Source organism: Heptranchias perlo, chromosome 4 (genome assembly GCF_035084215.1).
Source record: "Heptranchias perlo isolate sHepPer1 chromosome 4, sHepPer1.hap1, whole genome shotgun sequence".
Classification (NCBI taxonomy): domain Eukaryota; kingdom Metazoa; phylum Chordata; class Chondrichthyes; order Hexanchiformes; family Hexanchidae; genus Heptranchias; species Heptranchias perlo.
The window spans coordinates 26,506,418-26,532,251 of record NC_090328.1 but is presented as its reverse complement, the minus strand read 5'-3'; the positions used below and the strand labels follow the sequence as shown (position 1 = coordinate 26,532,251).

The 25,834-nt window shown below is 43.2% G+C and overlaps 1 protein-coding gene across 1 annotated transcript; it reads right to left on the bottom strand.

The window, feature by feature from the left end:
* Positions 1 to 9,927: 9,927 nt before the first annotated feature.
* On the bottom strand, positions 9,928 to 25,039 carry LOC137320794 (G2/mitotic-specific cyclin-B1-like). The gene is made up of 9 exons (XM_067982639.1): positions 24,908 to 25,039; positions 21,035 to 21,172; positions 20,562 to 20,657; positions 15,294 to 15,473; positions 14,298 to 14,456; positions 13,020 to 13,256; positions 11,769 to 11,909; positions 11,574 to 11,684; positions 9,928 to 10,639 (listed from the first exon to the last, which is right to left on the bottom strand). Exons 1-9 carry the CDS (start codon positions 24,926 to 24,928, stop codon positions 10,529 to 10,531), a joined length of 1,194 nt encoding a protein of 397 aa, XP_067838740.1. The 5' UTR covers positions 24,929 to 25,039; the 3' UTR covers positions 9,928 to 10,528.
* Between the last annotated feature and the right edge of the window lie 795 nt (positions 25,040 to 25,834).

Sequence of the window (25,834 nt, the reverse complement as noted above, 5' to 3'; positions counted from 1 at the left end):
AGTGGCGGTAATACACATGTGGATAAATGATATAAAAAGAACTTGCATTTATATATCACCATTCACAACCCACTGACTTCCGGGTTCCCCAGTGACGCATTTGGGTGTGCGCGCAGCTCCCGCATGCGAGACTCCCACCGGCAATTAAAGCCAGCGGGATGATAATTTACACACTTATACTATTTGAGGTACTTGATAGACCTCATTGACAGGAGATTTTGGCAGGGGTGCAATTTTGAAGGATCGTCAGCATGTTTCCCATGCTGTGGGAAACACTCCCTGTTGGAGCAGACGTGTTTCAGCCAGCAGCCAGTGGGAGATGCAAAGGATTATTTGACAGTTGAGGGGAAAACCTCATTTATTGCAGCAGGGCACTCTGTCACTTCAGACAAAGTTATGGCTGCAACACCTTTGTCTTTCCATTCAAAATTATTACTTTATACCCTAAACTATGCTGTGCAAACACATTTACCTACTTTGCAGACCCCCTCAAACTCACACCGTCAGGATGGGAGGGGCGCCATGGCTGCATTCATCACTTCATCCGAGGACGAGCAACATCACCAGCCTCGCCAGGCACGCCGTCCACGTCGTCCACCTCCGCCACGTGGAACTCCACAACACAGTGCTGCGCCACAGGCACCTGCACAAAATAGTCGTGCAACTACACATACACCCACAGTAGGGTGATCCAATGGGTGGCATCAAGTGTGGGTGTTCATGGTGAACCTCATGAAAGGGACTTATTACACAAGCCAGTCAAGAATGGCCAATACGTGGCAGTACTGGTGACAATATAATATTTAATGTGCTATTAACAAAAATCAAATATAAATAAAAAGCATGACAAACGGTCAAACAACCTTGTCCATCCCCTCTGTGCTTGCAAAACCTTTGCCTTACGCTTCCGACTACTCCTACGTGGTGCTTCCCCTGTGGCTGCAGCAGAGGTAGTGGCAGGTTGCTCTTGTTCATGCCCTGACCGATTAGATGCTTTAGGCCTACGCCCTCTGGGTTTCGGTGCCCGTGAGGGCCCCTCCAAAGACTGCTCCACCTGCACCTGTGCAGGGGTAGACTCGACCACCTGGAGAGGAGGCAGCATTGCGGGTATTGGTTGAGAGGGGGGCAATGGGTGAGACGGAGGAACGCTTTGAGTGGCGTCCCCACTTCCATGTCCCCTTTCGCCATCATCCCTCTTCTGGGCCAGGTCCACACCACTCCTACCACCCTGCTGGACGACAGTTTGGAGGTCATGTGTGAAGCCTTGTAAGGCCAGTGCTACTGTATCTGCCTGCCTGTTTAAGGCGGCAGAAAGTTGCTCACCCTGAGTCCGAACGGCCGTTGTCAGGGCCTCAATTGACTCATTGTTGAGCCGTGCTTGAAGCTCGATGGAGGCTAGCCTTCCCTCCATCGCAGACACTCCCGCACTTACCTGCGATACTATCTCAGAGATGCCCTGTGACAGTATTTCGGAGATCCCCTCCTGTACCTGTGCCACCATTCGACTCATGCAGGAGTTGGACTCCTCCATCCTCTGCACGATTGTGGAGAGTGCGCGTGGCACCTGTTCCAGCACCTCTCAAATGTGCTGCTGCCCCTCGATCATTCTCCTTTTAAAGGATGGCCCCCAGGGTTCAGCATCTGTGTCCAGCTGAGCAGAGCCTGGAGAAGAGTGATCCCACCGACACAGACTCTCCACAGCTGCCCCTGCCACCAGTGTCTGCTCATGCTCACATGTGTGTGGTGACTCACCATGTGCAACCCCAACTAACTGAGGATGGGGACCCACCGAGGTGTGAGTATCTGCGCTGGTGGATGGCTCGCTCAGATGTGACGGTACACCCTCAGAGGCCGGCAGGTCCTCTGAGGAACCGCCCTCTGCCGTCACGGCGGTCGCTGAAGGCCCTGTAAGAGAACAGAAAGCAATATTAAGCATGATGACAGATGTTGAGGTGCTGAAGATGGCAAGGCATGTTAACATCATTTGCTATTCTGAGTGCTGAATGTTGAAGTTCTGTCACCAGCCATTTGTCGGGGGCAGTCTCGGCATCCCTGACGAACAGGCACTCGAGGGTGCGGCTCAATTCAAGAGCCTCCTGCTCCATGCCCGTGAGGATGACCTGATGTTGCGGCTCCCCTCTGGTCTTCACCCTTTCCCGTGCATTCTGTGCTCTCTTCTCCTATAAGGGGAGAAAGTAGAGAGGCGTGAGTGAGGGATGGTGACGTGGCCAACCACTGAATGCATTGGTTTGGGTGAGGCTGACCGTGAAAGAGATGCATCAGAGGGTGAGTATGAGACAGAGCCATGACATTGTATGAGGATTGGGCTGAGTGGTAGTGGGTGGATGAGTACTGGGGAGGTGAGGAAGTGCAGGTAAGTTGAGGATGAGCCTTGATTGGGTGTGAGGAGTAATATGATAGAGTAGTGTTGGCAGTGCAGAATGAGTTGGGGGGTGGGGGGTGGGGGCGGTGATGTGGAAGACGGAATGTAGGAGAATCAGTAAGTGTGCTCACTTTGGCTGACCTAGTTAGGTCATTGAAGCGCTTCCTGCACTGGATCCAGGTGCGGGAGACGTTGCTGCTGCTGCTGTCCTCCTCGGCCACCTCAAGCCAGGCCTTCTTGGTGGCAGAGGAAGGCCACTTCCTCCTGTCCACCGGGTAAAAGACATCCCTCCTCCTCCTCACCCCATCCAGTAAGACCTGGAGTGAAGCATCATTAAACCTGGGGGCAGCCTTTCCTCTGGGCTGCTCCATGGTCCTGTGTCGTTTGCTGCAGGATCAGTCATTGGAGGACTGCCCCTTTAAAGAGGGCTCCTCCAGCTGACAGCCTGTGATGCGGGTGTGCAGTCTGCCCACTGCGCAGGTTTCCAATGGGAAACCCGGAAGCCACGTTAAGTCGCTTCAATTTACCCGCGATCGCGTGGGGAATGGACGGATTTCACTGGGCGGGTTACCCACGCGCCCAGTCGCCCCTCCGCTGCCAACCCGCCTCCCTGGTAATATCGGGGCCCTGGTGTTTTAGTGTTAGCTAAACAGTTTCATAGCCTTAAAGCATAAGGACATAAGAAATATAAGAAAGAGGAGCAGGAGTAGGCCATACGGCCCCTCGAGCCTGCTCCGCCATTCAATCAGATCATGGCTGATCTTCAACCTCAACTCCACTTTCCTGCCCGACCCCCATATCCCTGGATTCCCTTAGAGTCCAAAAATCTATCGATTTCGGTCTTGATTATATTCAACGACTGAGCATCCACAGCCCTCTGGGGTAGAGAATTCCAAAGATTCACAACCCTCTGAGTGAAGACATTCCTCCTCATCTCAGTCCTAAATGTCCGACCCTTTATCCTGAGACTCTGCCCCCTAGTTCTAGATAAGCAAACTGTTTTAAATAACTGTTAGCTAACACGGCAGGACAGCTGGGGCCCGTCGCATACACATCATGTGCAGGAAGTGCCGCCAACTGCTCGAGCTCGAGTTCAGACTTTCTGAGCTTGAGGGGCGGCTGGCATCACTACAGTGCATACGGGAAGCTGAGAGAATCGTGGATTGCTCGTTTCAGGAGGCCGTCACCCTGCAGTTATGGAGAGTTCAGGAGGAGAGGGTGGAGTGACCACCAGGCAGACTAGAAGGAACAGGCAGGCAGTGCAGGAATCCCCTGGGAGTGTGGCACTCACAAATTGTATTCAGTGTTGAATACCAGTGAGGGTGTTGACACCATGGGGAGTGCAGTCAGGAGCAAATCCACAGCACTGCGGGAGACCTGGCTGCACAGGGGGGCACAAGAAATACAGTTGTTATAGGGGATTCGATAGTCAGAGGGTTAGACAGGCATTTCTGCAACCACCGACGTGAATCCTGAATGGTGTGTTGCCTCCCTGGTGCCAGGGTAAAGGACATCACTGAGAGGGTGCAGAACATTTTGAGGGGGTGAGGAGACCAGCCAGAAGTCGTGGTCCATGTGGGAACCAATGACATTGGAAAGAAAAGAGTCGAGGTCCTGCAGTCAGAATTTCAGGAGCTAGGGAGGAAGTTAAAAAGCAGGACCTCAAAAGGCAGTAATCTTTGGATTACTCCCAGTGCCACGCGCTAGTGAGTATAGGAATAGTAGGATAAGACAGGTTAATGCATGGCTGGAGCAATGGTGCAGGAGGGAGGGCTTCAGATTCCTGGGGCATTGGGACCAGTTCTGGGGCAGAAGGGACATGTACAAGCTAGATGGTTTGCACCTCAACAAAGCTGGGACCAATGTCCTCACAGGGAGATTAACTAGTGCTATGGGGGAGGGATAAAACTAATTTGGCAGGGGGTTGGGCACCAGGATGAAACATTAGAAAGGAGAAACAAGGAGACTAGGAGAGACAATTAGCACTAGAGTAAAGAATAGCTCAGAAATAGGAGGGTTCAAATATGGGGCAAATGCGAGGCAGTCTAAGATCAATTTGAAGTGCATGTGCGTAAATACATGTAGTGTGGTAAACAAGGTTGGTGAGCTGCAGGCTCAAGTTGCCACATGGGACTATGATATAATGGCAATATCAGAGATCTGGCGTAAAGAAGGGGAGGATTGGGTACTTAATATTCCTGGCTACAAGGTATTCAGGAGAGATAGGGAAAGAAAGAAAGGAGAGGGGTGGCAGCGTTGATCAACAAAACTATTATAGCACTGGAAAGGGATGATGTAGTTCAGGGGTCAAAGATAGAATTTATTTGGTTGGAATTAAGAAACAATAGAGGAGCTATTACGCTACTGGGTGTATACTATAGGCCACCAAATAGTGGGAAAGGGATAGAGAAGCAAATTTGCAGGCAAATTACAGAAAGATGAAAGAACTATACAATAGTGATAAAGGGGGACGTCAATTATCCCAATATAGACTGGGATAGTAACAGTGTAAAGGGCAAAGAGGGGGAGGAATTCCTGAAATGTGTACAAGAGAACTTCCTTGATCAGTATGTTTTCAGCCCAATGAGGAAGCAGTGCTGGATCTAGTTCTGGGGAATGAAATGGGGCAAATGGAGCATGTTTCAGTGGGGTACATTTGGGGTACAGTGATCATAATATCATTAGGTTTAGAATAGCCATGGAAAAGGGACAATCCAGCATAAAAACTTAACTGGAAGAGGACTTGTTTCAGTGAGTTAAAAAGGGATCTTGCCCTGGTGGATTGGAATCAAAAATTGATAGGCAAAACAGTAATTGAACAACGTAAAGCTTTCAAGGAAGAGATGGTTCAGATACATAGGAGACACATTCCTACAAGGGGGAAAGGAAGGACATCCAAAGCTAGAGCTCCCTGAATAACTAAAGATATAGAGAATAAAATGAAACAGAAAAAGGAGGCTTACGATAAATGTAAGGTTCATAATACAGTAGAGAACCAGGCTGAACACAGAAAGTCATGAGGAGATCTGAAAAAGGGAATTAGGGGCATAGAAAGAGTATGAGAATAGATTAGCGACTAACATAAAAGGGAACTCCGAAGTTTTTTATAAACATATAGATCGTAAAAGGGTAGTCAAAGGAAGGATGGGACTGATTAGGGACAAAAAAAAGAGATCTTCTTATGGAGGCAGAGGGTATGGCTGAGGTACTACATGAATACTTTGCATTAGTCTTCATTAGAGAAGAGAATGCTTGCAATGTAGCAGCAAAGGAAGAGGTAGTAGCGATATAGGAAAGGACAAAAATCGATAAAGAGGAGGTACTTAAAAGGTTGGCAGTACACAAAGTAGAAAAGTCACCCGGTCCAGATGGGATGCATCCTAGGTTACTGAGGGAAGTAAGGGTGGAAATTGCGGAGGCTCTGGCCACAATCTTCCAATCTTCCTTAGATATCGGGGTGTTGCCAGAGGACTGGAGAATTGCAAACGTTACACCATTGATCAAAAATGGGTGTAAGGATAAACCCGGCAACTACAGGCCAGTTAGCCTAACATCGGTGATGGGGAAGCATTTAGAAACGATATCCGGGACAAAATTAATTGGCACTTGGAAAAGTATGGGCTAATAAATGAAAGGCAGCATGGATTTATTAAAGGAAAATCATGTTTGACTAACTTGATTTGAGTTCTTTGATGAAGTAATAGAGAGGGTTGATGAGAGTAATGTGGTTGATGTGTATATGGACTTTCAAAAGGTATTTGATAAAGTACCACATAATAGACTTTTAAGCAAAATTAAAGTCCACGGGATTAAAGGGACAGTGGCAGCATGGATACAAAATTGGCTAGGGGACAAAAAGCAGAGAGTAGTGGTGAACAGTTGTTTTTCAGACTGGAGGGAAGTATGCAGTGATGTTCCCCAGGGTTCGGTATTAGGATCAGTGCTCTTTCTGATATATATGAATGACCTGGACTTGGTTTTGCAGGGTATAATTTCAAAGTTTGCGAATGACACGAAACTCAGAAAGGTAGTAAATAATGTGGAGGATAGTAACAGACTTCAGGAGGACATAGACAGACGGGTGAAATGGTCAAACACATGGCAGATGAAGTTTAACGCAGAGAAGTGTGAAGTGATACATTTTGGTAGGAAGAATAAGGAGAGGCAATATAAACTAAATGGTAGAATTTTAAACGGAGTGCAGGAACAGTAGGACCTGGGGGTGTACGTATACAAATCTTTGAAGACGACAGGACAAGTTGAGAAGGCTGTTAAGAAAGCTTATGGGTTCCTGGGCTTTATTAATAGAGGCATAGAGTACAAAAGCAAGGATGTTAGGCTAAACCTTTATGAAGCACTGGTTAGGCCTCAGCTGGAGCATTGTGTCCAATTCTGGGCACCACACTTTAGGAAGAATGTCAAGGCCTTCGAGAGGGTGCAGAAGAGATTTACTAAAGTGGTGCCAGGGATGAGGGATTTCAGTTATGTGGCGAGACTGGAGAAGCTGTGATTTTTCTCCTTAGAACAGAGAAGGCTAAGGGGAGATTTGATAGCGGTGTTCAAAATCATGAATGGTTTTGATAGGGTAAATAAGGAAAAACTGTTTCCAGTGGCAGAAGGGTTGGTAACCAGAGGACACAGATTTGTGATTGGCAAAAAAGCCATAGGCGACATGAGGAAACATTTGCAAAACACGTTATGATCTGGAATGCACTGCCTGAAAGGGTGGTGGAAGCAGATTCAATAATAACTTTCAAAAGGGAATTGGATAAATACTGAGGGGAAAAAAATTACAGGGCTATGGGGAAAGAGCAAGAGTGTGGGACTATTTGGATAGCTCTTTGAAAGCACTGGCATGGGTATGATGGGCCAAATGGCTTCCTTCTGTGCTGTAACAGACTATGATAATCAATCAGGATTTAGCTTGAGTTGGCATGTGAAACAATGTATCCTAGCCAATCTGCTGTAGCATTGCTCACAATGGGTTGCAGTTAAACTCATTAGTGGCCTGGTTTCCTCTGCATTTGGGCCCAGAAACACAATTTGGGTTAAAACCAATTACATGGCTTATAAGATTGTAGCATTTTGAGTGTAGGTGGGTTAGGTGCATAACTATAATACTCAAGTCTCCCCAATCTTTTATGCCTGTCCAAATGAATCTCTGCCCACCAATGGCATCACTCCTCTCAAATGCATGTATCCTCCATTTGCACCTGTTCTGGGGGGTTTCCATATTGCAACCAGATTTTTAGGTACAGCAGGAAAGTAATTTTTTGTCTTTAAATTGAACTTATATCCTCACAGACCTGCTCTGTATTATGCTTCTTTTAATGCATTTTTATGGCAGTGTGTCATAAGAACATAAGAAATAGGAGGAGTAGGCCAATCAGCCCCTCGAGCCTGCTCCGCCATTCAATAAGATCATGGCTGATCTGATCCTAACCTCAAATCTAAATTCTTGTCCAATTTCCTGCCCGCTCCCCGTAACCCCTAATTCCCTTTACTTCTAGGAAACTGTCTATTTCTGTTTTAAATTTATTTAATGATGTAGCTTCCACAGCTTCCTGGGGCAGCAAATTCCACAGACCTACTACCCTCTGAGTGAAGAAGTTTCTCCTCATCTCAGTTTTGAAGGAGCAGCCCCTTATTCTAAGATTATGCCCCCTCGTTCTAGTTTCACCCATCCTTGGGAACATCCTTACCATATCCACCCGATCAAGCCCCTTCACAATCTTATGTTTCAATAAGATCGCCTCTCATTCTTCTGAACTCCAATGAGTAGAGTCCCAATCTACTCAACCTCTCCTCATATGTCCGCCCCCTCATCCCCGGGATTAACCAAATGAACCTTCTTTGTACTGCCTCGAGAGCATGTCTTTTCTTAAGTATGGAGACCAAAACTGTATCCAGTATTCCAGGTGCGGTCTCACCAATACCTTATATAACTGCAGCAATACCTCCCTATTTTTATATTCTATCCCCCTAGCAATAAAAGCCAACATTCCGTTGGCCTTCTTGATCACCTGCATACTAACTTTTTGATTTTCTTGCACTAGGACCCCCAGATCCCTTTGTACTGCAGTACTTTCCAGTTTCTTGCCATTAAGATAATAACTTGCTCTCTGATTTTTCCTGCCAAAGTGCATAACCTCACATTTTCCAATATTGTATTGCATCTGCCAAATCTCTACCCACTCACCCAACCTGTCTATATCCCCTTGTAGGTTTTTTATGTCCTCCTCACACTCTACTTTCCCTCCCATCTTTGTATCATCTGCAAACTTTGATGTTACATTCGGTCCCCTCCTCCAAATCGTTAATATAGATTGTAAAGAGTTGGGGAGCCAGCACCGACCCCTGCGGAACACCACTGGCTACCAGTCCGAGAATGAACCATTTATCCCAAATCTCTGCTTCCTGTTAGATAACCAATCCTCCACCTATGCCAGAATATTACCCCCAATCCAGTGATTCTTTATCTTGAGCAATAATCTTTTATGTGGCACCTTGTTGAATGCCTTCTGGAAGTCTAAATACACTACGTCCACTGGTTCCCCTTTATCCACCCGGTACGTTATGTCCTCAAAGAACTCAAGCAAATTTGTCAGACATGACTGCCCCTTTGTAAAGCTATGCTGACTTTGTCCTGTTATGTTTACCCAAATGTTCTGCTCCTGTTTCCTTAATAGACTCCAAAATTTTACCCACCACAGATGTTAGGCTAACTGGTCTATAATTTCCAGCCTTCTGCCTACTACCCTTTTTAAATAAGGGTCATATTAAAAATCTTTGCTGCCTGTAGGTTTTTAAAAACATGCTGTGCCTAATGGTTAAATAAGTTGGAACTTCAAATTTTAAGATTCAAGGAATATACTGGTGTGAGTTCAACATCTGCAAAATGGGCACAGCTTCAGGCATGTAGGATAACTTATTAAATCCATTTTGGAATTTTTTTACTGGTGCTATGGATTTAATTACACAACAGGCCATTGTTCTGTAAAAGCCATAAGCAAGTTATATAATTGTTACAAATTTTAAGTGCAGTTGATAGTCCCTTGCAGTCAGAGTCACTGCCATAAGTAATTCTTATAGTCCATGTTCAAGTGGCCCTGTCCCACCTGCTAGTTAAATAAGTGTAAGCTGAGGATAACACCTTTGTTTACAGGAATATTATGATCTTTGGAAAGTGGACTAAGACACCCTACCAAAGGGAGGGACGATTATAATCCAATGGTGATTTATTTTACATGAAATATCAAGTGAACAGCATAGTTTCTCAGTAAGATCATCTATTTTCTACTACTCCTTGTAGTAATGAAATTCTAAGCCAAATTTAACTTACAACTTAATTGTCCTTAAGCTAACCAGTCTCACTTCTGTTACAGGCTTATGTCTAACTGGAACCTCAGTTTCTTATTGACCAGCAAGAGATCACTATTTTTGCCTCAGCAGAATGTTACTGATTTAGCTAGTTTACTAGAGAAAGTTAGTTGTAGTGTGACCAGTTTACATTCAGGGGGCATATGGTGCTGGAAAAAAATAGCAAGAGACCATATTCTAACCCATTTAGACATTTGCTAGAGTGCTAAATTTACAATAGGCACTCAGTCCAGTCAAGCTCCATTTGAAACTTGGGTGAAAGGACTGCACTGGGGCTAGATGCAGTTAAGAGTTTCTCCTTATCATCCCCCACTCTGTTAAAATCTGAACCTCTAGAATTCTATGTATTTAACATTTAAAAACATACCCAAGCCAAGGAGGAATATTCCTAGTTTTGCAAGCAGAAATCATACCAAGTTTGGAGTTAGGGCCCCCATGAGCTAGGACAGGATTTAAACCACAAACAAGTCCCAATAGCCTAAAGCTAAACAGTGACCATTGCCAGTGGCAATTAAATTACTAACCTAAGATAAAGGCAGGCATTGAAACCACAACATGCAGTGTGGATGTGTTCAATTCTTAAAAGTTAGACATTAACAATTTTGCACAAGAGTTTAAAATCAGTTTTATTAGTGAATGAAATTCAGGTAGTAGATAAAATGGAAACCACATTTCTTATTTACAGTAGCACATGGTGCTGACAAGCATCTCTAAAAAGGAGGTAAGACTATACACGAACATGCTTCCATTCAAAGAGTATCGAAGCTATTTCTGGGGGAGCAAGTGCTTTGACAAGTTGAGTATCACATCAGATTTTAGTTGTGGAATGGTGCTGATCTTCATTTGCTTGCTGCTGGCATACTTGTTCTTAATAGTCTAGAAAGAGATAGCAAATGACATGTTAATGGAAGTTACAATAGTAAGGATAATATGGTGCAATCAGACCTAGACAATGTTGAAACCATGGCAGTTGCTTGAATGAAAGCCTTTATGGTTAGCTAAAAATGGACACTAAGGAGTATGGTTCAGTAAATGAACAGTGTTAATGTGATCAGGTTATAAAAAGCATCTAACATGGAGTGTTGCTGTTTATTTGGGGTCTGACCTCAATTCAAGATGGTAGGGTCGCTAGTTTACTTGGAACAAGTCAGAGCACTTCTGACCACTAGAAACTCCAGCCAACCATTGCCACCTCTGATGAGGTGCCAGGACTGCAATGTGTCCATGACGAGAGATGGCAACCCTGGAATCTACAATATTGCAGGACTGAGTAGCTTGGTAGAATATTTAAGGATGTAATCACAAACAAATGCTATGAAGATGTGTTGCAAGTTTAAACTGATCAGCTGAAATAAGCTTACTAGCATAGCAAATTTTCTGGCTAAGCCTGTAGAGAAACTCAAGCCTGCCCTTGCACTGGTGCAGAACAAGAGTTAAATGCTGTTTTGTCAACAATGGCCCTCTAAATTGAAAATGTACTCATACCCTCCCTTTAGTAGGGCAAAGATTCTATTGCAAGTCTCACTAATCAAATACCACTAAGTTACATATTAACCCCAAAGGCCAATCTCAGACAAATTTAATAGCTAAATGTTATGACAGAAGAGTACAAGACTCCAGCTAAATAAGACTCATTAGTAACTTTGCATTCTAAGCAAGAGACCACATGCAGTGAAATTCTCTAAACAAAGAACACCATGCTTGGATTGCAAGAGTGGAGAGTCTACACTAAAATAACAAACTGTCTTAATTTTGTATAGCCTAAAAAAAGGATAACTTATTTTCAGTTAGCAGGCTAAAATAAGCTTACCACATGCTTAGTTAGGCCTTGATTGACCTTCACAACATTCTTAGCGATGTGCTCCATCACCAACACAAGATCATCCTCTTTATAGGTCATATAATGCTGCAGAAGATGTGTCTGAAAGGATTTGGTTGAAAGTCAGAACATCAGTATTTACTGAAAATCTCTGTTAGTTACTTCAGTTTGGAAGTCAATACTCACCCATTCACCAGTATTCAAGACTTTTTGAGCAAGACAAAAAGCAGCAGCTGCAATCTGGGATGGAAGATAATGCATCATCTCATAATCAACTATAGTCAGTTCCATCAGGTATTTAGCCAGAGTGTGGTGTTCAGAGCTTACCTAGGACATGAGATCAGTGTAAGCAAACAATAACTTAAGGCAATTGCTGTGAATGGATTATAAAAGTTTTTGGGTGCATTTGAATTTACTAGCTGTGTATGGGTCAGATTTCACTTTTACAGTTAGTTTACATGGTAACTTAACCTGCATCTTAAAGTTGCTAGATAGTGGATTTTCCAAATCAAAAACTATCACTAAACCTACATTTAAGAGTAATGAACCTGCATACAAGAGCAAGAGAAGCCTCTCTCCTGTCCCATTACCAGATTCTTTCATTGCTGCAACTACTTGATCACATACATGCCTTTAGTCAGCAAAAAAAGTCCAGTTTGAATCAGTCGTTACAGTACAACTTAGATGAAGTTGCATACTTACAGCTTGGCTCAGTTAGTACTCATTGGCGTCAAAGCTGTGGAGTCAAACAAGCACAATCTACAAAGACACTTTATTGCAGTAGTGAATGAAAGAACAAATGTGCATTTATATAGCACCTTTCAGAATATCCCAAAGTGCTTTTCAGCCAATGAAGTACTTTTGAAGTGCAGACACTGTTCTAATGTAGGAAATGTGGCAGCCAATTTGTGGACAGCAAGTTCCCACAAACAGCAACATGATAATGACCAGATAGGGCCTCGGTTTAATATCTCACTTGAAAGACAGCATCTGCGACAGTATAGTACTGAAGGCCTAGATCATGTGTACAAGTCTCTGAAGTGGGACTTGAACCCACAACCTTCTGACTCAGACAAGAATACTACCACCTAGCCATGGCTGCAGAAGTGCCATTAATGAAAACTTGTCTACTAGATCAGGTGGACATGAAAAGATGCACAGCACCAAAGCAGAGATTTCCCCTGATGTCTTGGTCAACATTCTGGCCTTAAACCATATGGTCATTTGCTGTTTGTGGCTTGTGTTTGCAGTGTATCTGGACTCCAGAAGTAATCAAATAGCTGTAAAGAGCTTTGGGAGTCTCAGACATGAGGAGCTATATAAAAAGCAAGTTTGCTCGTGTCCATTAGATTGTGGAAGGAAAATAAGTTGTATTCAATTCTTCTGTACAGGAGAACTAGCAACCTTGGCTTAACACAAATGGCAAGCTAGACTTACTTCTGCAATTTTTGAAGACCTCCTCAGAAAGTGCAGGGGAAGAGGCCTGCCTAGAGAGAAGTTGAGCTTCTGTAGAATCCTCCGCTCCATCTCACGTATCGAAGCTGTAGTGTAAGTATTGTCTGTAACATAGACAAAGTCCCCAATTTCTGGAGGATACATCTCTTCATATTTGGCAGCCACTAGCATTGCTGTCACACCAACAAGTTGTAGATTACTCTTGGTTACGGGGTTATCCTGAAAACCAGAACAGCAGTTGTTAAGGAATGTTGCATTTGGACTTATGCCATTTGTTGCCTGTATCCTAACTCACACCAAGACCAGTTCACCCATCACCCTTGTGCTCACTGACCTACAGTGGCTCCTGGTCCTTAAGCCTAGATTTTAAAAATTCTCATCCTTGTTTTCAAATCCCTCCATGGCCTTGCCCCTCCCCATCACTAACCTCCTCCAGCTCTACAACTGCCCAAGATCTCTACACCTCACCTCTGGCACATCTGATTATCACTCCACCATTGGCAGCCATGCCTTCAGTTGCCTAGGCCCTAAGCTCTAGAATTCCCTCCCTAAACTGCTCAGCCACAATAGCTAGGTTCAATGTTAACAGAAAATTATACTGAATCAGAGATAGGAACATTATGACTGGAAAGAGTTGTGTTTTCAGTTCCAAAGTTAACTCCAGATGGAGGTATGGCAAAGATGGTAAATGTTTTGCTTTTTTAAAATGTGAACACAGATGTAGTGTAGGAAGGTATAGGAGGTTATAGAATTTATGAGCCACAACTGAAAAGAGTTTTTTGAAACTCATGGTGGGCCCAAGTGGCATTCACCCAAGGCTGTTAAAGTCAGTGTAGAGAGACACTGGCCACAATTTTCTAAACCTCAAATATGTAAATTGTGCCACAGTACTAGAATGTAGCCAATGAAACACCTTATTTGAGGGAAAGATAGAATTGGGAAAAAGTCAGGTAACTATAGACCTGTTATGAGCAAACTTAGAATTTAAATAAAAGTCAGTGAGGAGAGGCTAGTGAAAATTTCACTGGAGGGTTGTTTTGTTGAGACTGTTGCATCTTCAGGGAAAATTGGATTAATATTTTAAAGCAGAAGATACTGGGCTACAAGGAAAATGGGATTGCTTTAGTGAAGAGCCAGCAGAGACACAATGGGGTGAATGGCCTATGTTTGCACTGTAAACTAAGGTTTAAAAATGGGAGAATGGAGAGTCAAGGATGCAGAATCAAAGTACATTTAATATCTAGCTTGAAATATTCTTACCTGAAGGAATCGATCTATGATTGATACAGTCATGTATAATGTTTCTTGGAGCAGCTGGAATTTCCTCTGAACCTGCACAAGCCAGTCGATTAGGATAGCTCGCATATTCCCAGTTATCTCCTTCCCCTCCAAGTATTTTGGCCTCACTGACTGCTCCACCTTTCAGAAAGAATTTTGGTAGCAATCAAAAAGGGTATGGCTCAAAAACAATACAGAAAAGGTCAGTTCTTAAATTTGCTGCACTAAAATTTATACTGTTTTAGGTGTACAACTTTTAAAAGTTACATACAACATTGTCATCTATCAAAATGATGTGCAAGGCAGGCAAGCTTATATTTTATTGTAGATTACAAAAATCTACCTCTGCTTATCCCCCACCCCAATTTACTAAATCATTCCTCACTGGGTATAGTTCCACAGGAGTCCCTGGTAACATGCCCAAGTGGCCATCATTCAGGTGACCCTCAACAATAAGCTGCCAAACACAGTGCATCAAGGCCAAGCCCAGTCTAGGTACTTCCAGAAGTCACTAGATAATGTTCATCAAGAATCCAGACAGACTCCCCATAACCTTGGGGTGCTAAAGCCAGTTGTACTACCACTTCAAAGTCAAGCAAAGAATAATTGACCCCAGGGACCTTTATCTGTATGCACTAGCTGCTTACAGGATAAACTTGAACCTCTTTCTCCTTTCCCCCTCCAACCCCAAATGGAAGAAAATAAATGTAGAATGGAAGTAGCTTAGCTCAGTACCAATATATTTTAGATTTTACACCTTCCAGGCCACATTGATTTTAAAAAGCTTCTTTGTGCTCTAGAGCTATTGATACAGAATAGGTTGAGAGTCTAGACAACATTAGAAAGCCTGAGATAAATATCTCAGGTGATCTAAAGATGGAGAAACTGGGCACAAGGGCATTCAGTACTGCTTGCCACTCAGTTTTTCCAAGTTCATTCTCAAGATCAATTGTCAAGACAACCAAAACAAAATCTGACCTCTAGTTGTCGCAAGTATTTGTAGATATCTTTAACATATTCACTGCATAGCATGGGGTTGTCACCATCATCTGCATCAACATCTTTAACAGGCAGCAACACATCTGAGAAGGCCTGGCACAAATCTTCAGGTATACAGCCTGACATTTCCATCAGGGATGGTGACATTGGTACCTGTAACTGAAGAGTTGCCATGAACACAAATGCAGGTAGCCATTTCAAAATTACAGAAAGCAGCCATTCATCCCATCACTTATCAGATATATCTACAATGAACAAAAATGCTAGAATTTATACCTAGATCAAGATTAAAAATAAAGTCACTAGCAATAAACCAATACAAGTGCTGCAGCCACAATTATTCAATGGGCAGACCTTCTATTGAATCACCTGTTGCATATGTTTTAGAAACAGTCAGCATCTCACTTACCTTTAAAATACAAGACATTGTGCATTTTGCAAGACAGATTATTAAAAGTTTTGCCAAAGTCAACATTAAATGCTGCATTAACCCTGTTTGCATGAATTTCTAATACTCAAAAGTTCATAAGACAACTCAGACTACTGCATTTACTGCCCTCAATATTTGACAATTTGATTTAATTGTAGAAATTGTAAAACAAGTCCTTGGCCAGCAATTAGAATTTAACTAAGTTGATAGTTAACATGGCTTTATGCAACTCTAATAGGAGATGGATAGACATATCTAGGCTATGGTAAATAGCTTACATGCAACATTCAGGCTGAACAGAGTATTTCATACACATCTTCCAGAAGACATGTTAGACATTATGCTCCTATCAGATCCATTGCAAACATCACATACAAAAAGTGAATGTCAAGACTTGTACATATAAATAGCAACAAGTCATAACCAACAGGCAGCAGGTTTTTTGGAGTGGGTGGGGTTTAGGGCAACAGCAAGTAGCCACGAGTTACCTGCTCAATGGCTGTGGGAACTGCCTGTGAATAGACATCCTGAGGTTAGAGATTAGATTTATGCTCTGGTCCAGTTAGAATGTGGGCTTAAAGAATCACTTTAGCAGTAGAGTGCTTTCCTCAAATTCATTCACATCCTTTAGGGAGGTAGTCAGACAGTTACTGTATAATCATGCACTATTGTGACAATGGCAAAAGCATTATAAATATTGTATTTGATATCAGAATCAGAAAGTTACAGGACAGAAGGTAGCTATTTGGCCCAGCATGTCTGCCAGCCAAAAAGGCTATCCAGCTTATTCCCACTTTCCAGCACTTCAAGTGCACATCCAAGTACTTTTTAACATACGAGTGAAGGTTTCTGCCTCTAACACCCTTTCCAGACCACACAATCCTCTGGGTGGAAAAATTTCTCCTCAGCTCCCTTCTAATACTTTAAGTCTATGCCCCCCTGGTCACTGACCCCTCTGCAAAGGGAAATAGGTCCTCCCTATCCACTATCTAGTCCAGTCATAATTTTATATACCTCAATTAAATCTCCCTTCAGCCTTTTGTTCCAAGCAACCCCAGCCTATCCAATCTTCCAGGTTAAAATTCTCCAGCCCTGTCAACATCCTCGTAAATCTCTTCTGTAATTTCTCTGGTACAATCACAATCTTTCCTGTAATGTGGTGACCAGAAGTGTACGCAGTACTCAAGCTGTGGAACACAGGAACAGGATATGGCCATTCAGCCCCTCGAGCCTACTGCCATTTGATAAGATCATGGCTGATCTGTGATCTAACTCCATATACCTGCCTTTGGCCCATCTCCCTTAATACCTTTGGTTGCCAAAAAGCTATGTCAGATTTAAATTTAGCAATTAAGCTAGCATCAATTGCCATTTACGGAAGAGAATTCCAAACTTCTACCACCCTGTATGTAGAAATGTTTTCTAATCTCTCCTGAAAAGGTCTGGCTCTAATTTTTTTTAGACTGTGCCCCCTACTCCTAGAATCCCCAACCAGCAGAAATAGTTTCTCTCCATCCACCCTATCTGCTCCCCTTAATATCTTATAAACTTCGATCAGATCACTCCTTAACCTTCTAAACTCGAGAATACAAACCCAATTTGTGTAATCTCTCCTCGTAACTTAACCCTTGAAGTCTGGGTATCATTCTAGCAAACCTACACTGCACTCCCTCCAAGACCAATATGTCCTTCCAAAGGTGCAGTGCCCAGAACTGCTCTCAATACTCCAGGTGCGGACTAACCAGGGTTTTGTATAGCTGCAGCATAACATCTGCCCCCTTGTCCTCTACATATAAAGGCCAGCATTCCATTAGCCTTATTGATTATTTTCTGCACCTGTTCATGACACTTCAATGATCTATGTACCTGAACCCCTAAGTCCCTTTGGACATCCACTGCTTTTAACTTTTTACCATTTAGAAAGTACCCTGTTCTATCCTTTTTTGATCCAAAGTGGATGACCTCACATTTGTCTACACTGAATTCCATCTGCCATAGTTTTGCCCATTCACCTAATCTATCAATATCGCTTTGTAATTTTATGTTTTCATCTACATGGCTTACATGCCACCAATCTTTGTGTTATCAGCAAACTTAGATATGAGACTTTCTATGCCTTCATCTAAGTCCTTAATAAATATTGTGAATAATTGAGGCCCCAAGACAGATCCCTGCGGGACTCCACTCGTCACATCCTGCCAATGTGAGTACCTACCCACTATCCCTACTCTGTTGCCTTTCACTCAGCCAACTTCCTAACCAAGTCTGTACTTTTCCCCTTGATTCCATGGGCTTCTATCTTAGTTAACAGTCTCTTGTGGGACCGTATCAAATGCCTTCTGGAAGTCCATATAAATAACATCCATTGACATTCCCCTGTCCACTACTTTAGTCACCTCTTCAAAAAATTCAATCAGGTTTGTCAGGCACGACCTACCTTTCACAAATCCATGCCGGCTCTCTGATTAACTGAAAATGCGAGGTGTTCAGTCACCCTAGTCTTAATTATAGACTCCAGCATTTTCCCCACAACAGATGTTAGGCTAACTGGTCTATAATTCCTTGGTTTCCCTCTCTCTCTCCTTTCTTAAAAAGCAGAATGACTGCAATTTTCCAATCCAGAGGGACAGTTCCTGAATCTAAAGACCTTTGAAAGATTATAGTTCGGGCTTCTGCAATCTGCTCACCTACTTCCTTTAAAACCCTGGGATGGAAACCATCTGGTCCTGGGCATTTGTCACTCTTTAGTGCTTTTATTTTCTTCATTACTGTTGCTTTACTATGTTAATTTTATCGAGTCCCTGTCCCCGATTCAATTAGTTTTCTTGGAATTTCCGGCATGCTATCCTCTTTCTACTGCAAGTACTGACGCAAAGTAATTATTCAACATGTCCATTTCCCTATTGTCAATGACACTATCCCCACTTTCAGTTTAAGGGGCCAACACTGCTCCTGACCACCCTCTTTTTCCTAACTATAAAAGTTCTTTGTATTGGTTTTGATATCCCTTGCAAGTTTCTTTTCATACTCTTTGTAACTGTTTTGTGACCCTTTGTTGATCTTTGTATCTTTCCCATTTGCCAGGACCTGTGCCATTTTTTGCCTTTTTGTAGGCCCTTTCCTTATGTCTTATACTGTCCCTTACCTCTAGTTGTCCATGGCTGTTTTTTTTGGCAAGTAGAGTTCTTTCCCTTCAGGGGTATAAACCGATTTTGTATCATGTTAAATGTTTCTTTAACCATTTCCCACTGATCATCAGTCGTTTTACCCATTAACAGATTTGCCTAGTTTACTGTGGACAGTCTTTGTACCATCCCATTGAAGTCGGCCTTACCCAAGTCTTGAATCTTAGCAGCTGATTCACTTCTTTTCCTTTCAGACACTACATTGAACTCGATCATGTTATGATCGCTATTAGATAGATGTTCACAGTCAAGCGGTTAACTAAATCTGGTTCATTACTCATTATTAAATCTAGTATGGCTTGCCCCCTTGTTGCCTCTAGGACACACTGCTGCAGAAAACTATCCTGAACACAAGAAATTCACTACCTTTCTGACAGTTGCTAGTCTGCTTTTCCCAATTTATGTGAAGCAGAAAGTCCCCCATTAAGACCATTATACCTTTGTTACACACTTGTCTAATCTCTGCATTATACAATCTAGCACTTCAGAGCTGCTGCCGAGGGTCCTAGACGCAACCCCCTAACCAATGTTTTATACAGTTCTATCATAACCTCCCTGCTCTTATATTCTATGCCTCAGCTAATAAAGTCTCCTATATGTCTTTTAAAAACCACCTTATCTACCTGTCCTATTACTTTCAGGGATCTGTGGACATGCACTCTTCAGGTCCATCACTTCCTCTACACCTTGGTATCCTACCATTTATTGTGTACTCCCTTGCTTTGTCTGCCCTCCCCAAATGCATTACCTCACTTCTTTGGATTGAATTCCATTTGCCACTTTTCTGCCCACTTGACTAGTCCATTGATATCTTCCTGCAGTCTACAGCTTTCCTCCTCACTGTCAACCACATGGCCAATTTTTGTATCATCTGCAAACTTCTTATCAAGCCCCCCCACAGTCAAGTCCAAATCATTAATCTATACCACAAAAAGCAAGAGATCTAGTACTGAGCCTTGCAGAACCCCACATGAAACAGCCTTCGTCACAAAAACACCACTCAACCATTACCCATGCTTTCTGCCAGAGCCAATTTTGGATCCAGCTAACCACTTTCCTTGGATCCCATGGGCTTTTACTTTTTTAAAAAAAAGCCATCTGCCATGTGGGACCTTGTCAAAAGCCTTGCTAAAATCCATGTACACGACATCAAACCTCCTTGTTACCTGCTCAAAAAAGTCAATCAAGTTAGTCAGACACAACCTTCCCATAACAAATCCATGCTGACTGTCCTTGATTAATCAGTGCCTTTTAAATGACAATTTATGCTGTCCCTCAGAATTGATTCTAATAATTTGCCCACCACAGAGGTTAGACTGACTGTCTTATAATTACTCAAACTATCTTTCTCCTTTTTAAAAACGGTACGTTAGCAGTCCACCAATCCTCTGACACCACACCTGTATCCAGTGAAGATTGGAAAATGGTCAGAACTTCTGCTACTTCCTCTCTTGCTTCTCAACAGCCTGGCGATTTATCTACTTTCAAAGATGCTAAACCCTTTAATACTTCCTGTTTATCCATTCTAATATTTCACTCCTCCACTACAATCTCTGCTTTGACCCCCTCTTGATATCTCTGGTTTTACAGTTAAACTTGTTATAGGTTGATACCAGAACCAAAAATAGTTACCTTTGGTTCATCTTCACACTTTTCTTCTTTCTGTGAAAGAACTGGTTTGTTGAGCTTTTTCACCAGTTCCACCTTTGGGGCCACTGTACTTTTCCCCTGCAAAGTTGTAAATTTAAGAGTTATATCTCATAACATATCTTGGTTATATATTTCATTTTTCTCCCCCTCCATCCCTGGGGGGGGGGGGGGGGGAGGAGGAGGAGGGAACAATTTAGATGCCTTTTTTTATTGTTTTGAAAAGGTTTATGAAGTAGTTATGTTTCTAGAGCATGAAATTCAGATTTTATACAATTAAAGGCTCATACAATTTAGCAAGGTTAAATTACCAAAATGTTATTTTGATACATTCAGTGGGTAGACTTCAATGACCCAAAACAATTGAACACAACCCCTCCCAACCAGGTGCCAGTCAAATCAAGTTATCAGCAGTTTAGTTTGGTAAAGGACAGGTTATCCAGCAATGCATCACATACCTTTTTCAAAGGGAACTTAGTTCCTTGTGCCTTGTTTCCTATGTCCACCAAAGCAGTTCTAGGCCTCAAGCCAGGTTTTGTTCCAACTTTTGCTGGAAGGACTTTTGATTCAACATTGTCTTTACCAACACGAGTAGTCTATAAGTGAAAATACTATAGGTTATGCCATTGACAAAATACTAAATGAAGAATCAATATCTGCAAGTGGGTAACAGGGAAAGTGGGCACTGTCAACAGTATAAGCATTCATGTACTACTTCCAGCCAATTTCTTCCCTATTGATGCAACTTGCACAGGACACCCGCTTCCATCGGATGTACAGGAGCATCAGATCAGAGGACCCAATAGAAGCACCCCCAAACTACCTGCAGGAGAACTTAAAGTTTTTATTAAAATAAGCCTGAAACATCTATGATTCTCAGGGCCAGAGTAGACATTTCCGGCATGCTAGTTTTCCTCAAGCATTTTCTCACCAAGCTAGGAGCATAGAACAAGGCTGGTTACACAAATGACTTGCTGCATTAGTTATTCAAAAAGGATTACTACAAACATTTCAGTTCATTGAGGGGACAGCTACTTGCCACACCCAGTGTCATTCAATTTGCCAGGTAGATGGTGGGCAGCCTCCTGCTCAAAGGGCACACTGTCACTCACCCAACAGTAGTAGTTGTTCGGGTAATTGGCCCACCAAACTGGTCAGTCACACTAATTCCAGTTGAGGGTGGGAAAAGAATAAAAAGTGCACCCCTATACAGCTTGCTGCTGCAAAAAACAAACTGTCAGTTTTAAAGGCTGAACTAGCTTAGCTTCAGAAGCTTGAGCTAGAGAAAATGATCCATGTTTGGAGAGTTAGTAAGTAAAAGTACAGATAAATTGTATTTGCTGTATGTTATGTAAACAAGCTACTTGATTATCTGAAGCAATGCCTCATCTCAGTAAAATGCCATTCCAATCCACCTTCTGTCAAAGTAAATTCACATGGTAGCAGTCATATTTCAATAGTCAGTAAATCCTTGATAAAGCCTAATTCATCTAAATATTCAGCAGAATTAAATGCACTCTGGATCTCAGGATACAGGGTCCACTTATAGGAATGATTAGTGATCTTGAACCCAAATGAATATCTAGTGCAAAACTCCCCCAAAAAAGTGTAGTAAAATCTATTAGCACAGCACCATTTACACCATGGTGAGCATTGTTACAAGGGTTTAGACAAAAATGGGTAAAGCCCAAGAATCAGTTAAATTCAAGAGGCAAATGTTCAGTATATTAAGCTTAGTTGCTATTTACTTCATCAACAGCAATCAATTTACTGCAAACTAGGTCACTTAAAAGCTGTTGGATGCAATAAACCAAATGGAGTCTGCCAATAATGGGCCTTCGAAGCAATGCTATCTACCTTAATATCTTTTGATTTTGATGAATCCTCAATCCTGTAGCAGCATGGATACAAAATTGGCTAAGTAACTGGAAGCAAAGAGTAATGGTGAACTGTTGTTTTTCAGATTGGAGGGATGTGTACAGTGGTGTTCTTCAGGGGTGGAGTGTAGGACCACTGCTTTTCTTCACATTAATGACATGGACTTGGGTGTACAGGACACAATTTCAAAATTTGCAGATGACAAAACTTGAAAGTGTAGTGAACAGCAAAGAGGATAGTGATAGACTTCAAGAGGATATAGACAGGCTGGTGGAATGGGTGGACAGGTGGCAGATGAAATTTAACACAGAAAAATACAAAGTGATTCAGTAGGAAGAAGGAGAGGCCATATAAACCAGAGGGCACAATTCTAAAAGGGCTACAGGAACAGTGAGATCTGGGGGGAGGGGGTGTTGGTGTATGTGTACAAATCATTGAAAGTGGCAGTGCAGGTTGAGAAAGCTGTTCAAAAAAGCATATGGGATCCTGGGCTTTATAAATATAGATGCATAGATTACAAAGGCAAGGAATTCATGATGAACTTTAATAAAACACTGGTTTGACCACAACTGGAGTATTGTGTCCAGTTCTGGGCACTGCACTTTAGGAAGGCTGTGAAGGCCTGAGAGGGCACAGAAGAGATTTACTAGAATGATGCCAGGGATGAGGGACTTTAGTTATGTCAATAGACTAGAGAAGGTGGGTTGTTCTCCTTGGTATTCAAAATCATGAAAGATCTAGACAGCAGATGGAGAAACTGTTCCCATTGGCAGAAGGGTCAAGAACCAGAGGACATATATTTAAGGTGTTTACCAAAAGGTGACATGAGGAAAAACTAACAGCAAGTGGTCAGGATCTGGAATGCACAGCTGGGATAGAGGCAGGTTCAATCATGGCCTTCAAAAGGGAACTGGATAAATACTGGAAAGAAAAACATTTGTAGGGCTACAGGGATAAGGTGGAGGAATGGAACTAGCTGGATTGCTCTTGCATAGCACCAGCACAGACTCAATGGGCCAAATGGCCTCCTTCCATGCTGTAACCTATGATTCCATAAGATCAGCCATGATCTTATTGAATGGTGGAGCAGGCTGGAGGGGCCATATGGCCTAGTCCTAGTCCTATTTCTTAAGTTCACACTAATGCAAAGTCAACCTGGAGGTCATAAACCCCATCAGCAGTCCTATAGTGCAATTTTATTGCCACACTACCAAACAAGTGATCCAGCAGTCAAGTCTTTGGTTCTTCATGTCCTGCCTAATAATTATTTGTCAACCAACATCACTAAGACAGATTATCTGATCATGGGAGCTTGCTGTACACAAATTGGCTGTCACATTTCCTACATTACAACAGTGACTACACTTCATTGGCTGTAAATCACTTTGGGACATCCTGGGATGAAAATGCCAGGGTTCTGAACATCTAAATCTTGGAGTTAGCTAGCACCAAGTAAAATGTTAACGTACAAAGTGTTCCAGAGCTGTTCTAGCAATGCGACGACAAGATTTTAGAGAATAATCACCCCTCCCCCAGCAGCCTTTAAAAGGATCATTAGAGAAAGCGAACTTTCAAAAAGACCATTTACTACTTGGGCGGCGAGAAAGGATCCACAGATGCAAGTCAGCATTTCGTCATTCTACTAGTTATACCAGGACCACCTGCAGCATAGTCATCTGCACATCTGAATTTTTTTTTTAAAAGCCAGGCTATGGGGCCCACCATGGAGTCTAAAGAGCTAAGCAAGTTCGCCAAAAATATACCGATTTTTAAAAATCAGAGCTACAGAAAATCCCAACGGGCTCAGTCGCAGACTAGCATTTTACTCCCCCTCCCCCGTTGAGCACCTATCGCCGCTTCCCACTCATCTTCCATCGCCATAGGCGCATTCACGGTTTTCAATAGGACTAAAGAGCTACAAAATGGGAATCATACATCAGTGCCAAACCAGGGAAGGAGGGATTTAGATAACTAAATATTTGCAGGAAGCAGCCTTTACATTATGCTCGGTCGGTCAGTCAGTTTTATGCAAAAATTGTGCAGCCATGAGTATGCGCCACTTTGTTTTAAAGAAAAAACAAAACACTTCCAGTCTGACGATGTTATGCCAGTTTGGATATGCTCGCACTTTAATAGCATAATCGCGTTACAATTATTACAAGTTAGAGCTCAATCACACTTCCCGTCCGCTTAGTTTGGGTTAAGTTTTAATAAAGCAGCTCCCGAAAGTTACGTTGCACTCGGGCTTCTTTCAAAACGTTAAAAAAAAAAGCAACATTCCAGGACGCCAAACTTAAAACGAAAGGAGGTGGCGAGCTCCACACCAGCCATGCATCAGGAGGGAGACCGGAGAAATAACCTCGTTTAGCAGCTAATCTCCGCGACACGAGGCGCTGCTTTTGGGGTTTTTTTTTGTGCACGCATACATTTTTCTTTAAAAAAATAGACCTAACCTTCACAAAACGGAGAGCCATATTTGCTTTCTGGTTTTATGCCAGACCTCCTTCTCCTCCACCAACTCCCAGTCCCACTAATGCAGCAGGCGGACCGCCGACCGAACCACTGTCCCCAACCGAGATTTAAAATCCCCGCCGCCCCGCGCTCATTCGCTGCGGTTCCACAATCCCTCTCCTCCGATTGGAGGAGCGCCGCGCTCCTAGAATGCGTTACCATGGCGATGGGTTGTCTGACGTCACGGTTTTTTGTATCCGTTTGACCGGTGCATTATTGGAAATAAAGTAACAAACAGGGAGGGGGAGGGGAGAGAGAAGGAGAAGGAGGAGAGAGAGAGAAGGAGGGGAGAGGGAGGGAGAAGGAGGGGAGAGAGAGGGAGGGAGAAGGAGGGAAGAGAGAGAGGGAGGGAGAAGGAGGGAAGAGAGAGAAGGAGGGAAGAGAGAGAGAGTGAGAAGGAGGGAAGAGAGAGAGGGAGGGAGAAGGAGGGAAGAGAGAGAAGGAGGGAAGAGAGAGAGAGGGAGAAGGAGGGAAGAGAGAGAAGGAGGGAAGAGAGAGAGAGTGAGAAGGAGGGAAGGGAGAGAGTGAGAAGGAGGGAAGGAGGGAAGAGAGGGAGGGAGAAGGAGGGAAGAGAGGGAGGGAGAAGGAGGGAAGAGAGGGAGGGAGGGAGAAGGAGGGAAGAGAGAGAGGGAGGGAGAAGGAGGGAAGAGAGAGAGGGAGGGAAGAGAGAGAGAGAGAGGGAGGGGAGAGAGGGAGGGAGAGGGAGGGGAGAGAGGGAGGGAGAAGGAGGGAAGAGAGAGAGGGAGGGAGAAGGAGGGAAGAGAGAGAAGGAGGGAAGAGAGAGAGAGGGAGAAGGAGGGAAGAGAGAGAAGGAGGGAAGAGAGAGAGAGTGAGAAGGAGGGAAGGGAGAGAGTGAGAAGGAGGGAAGG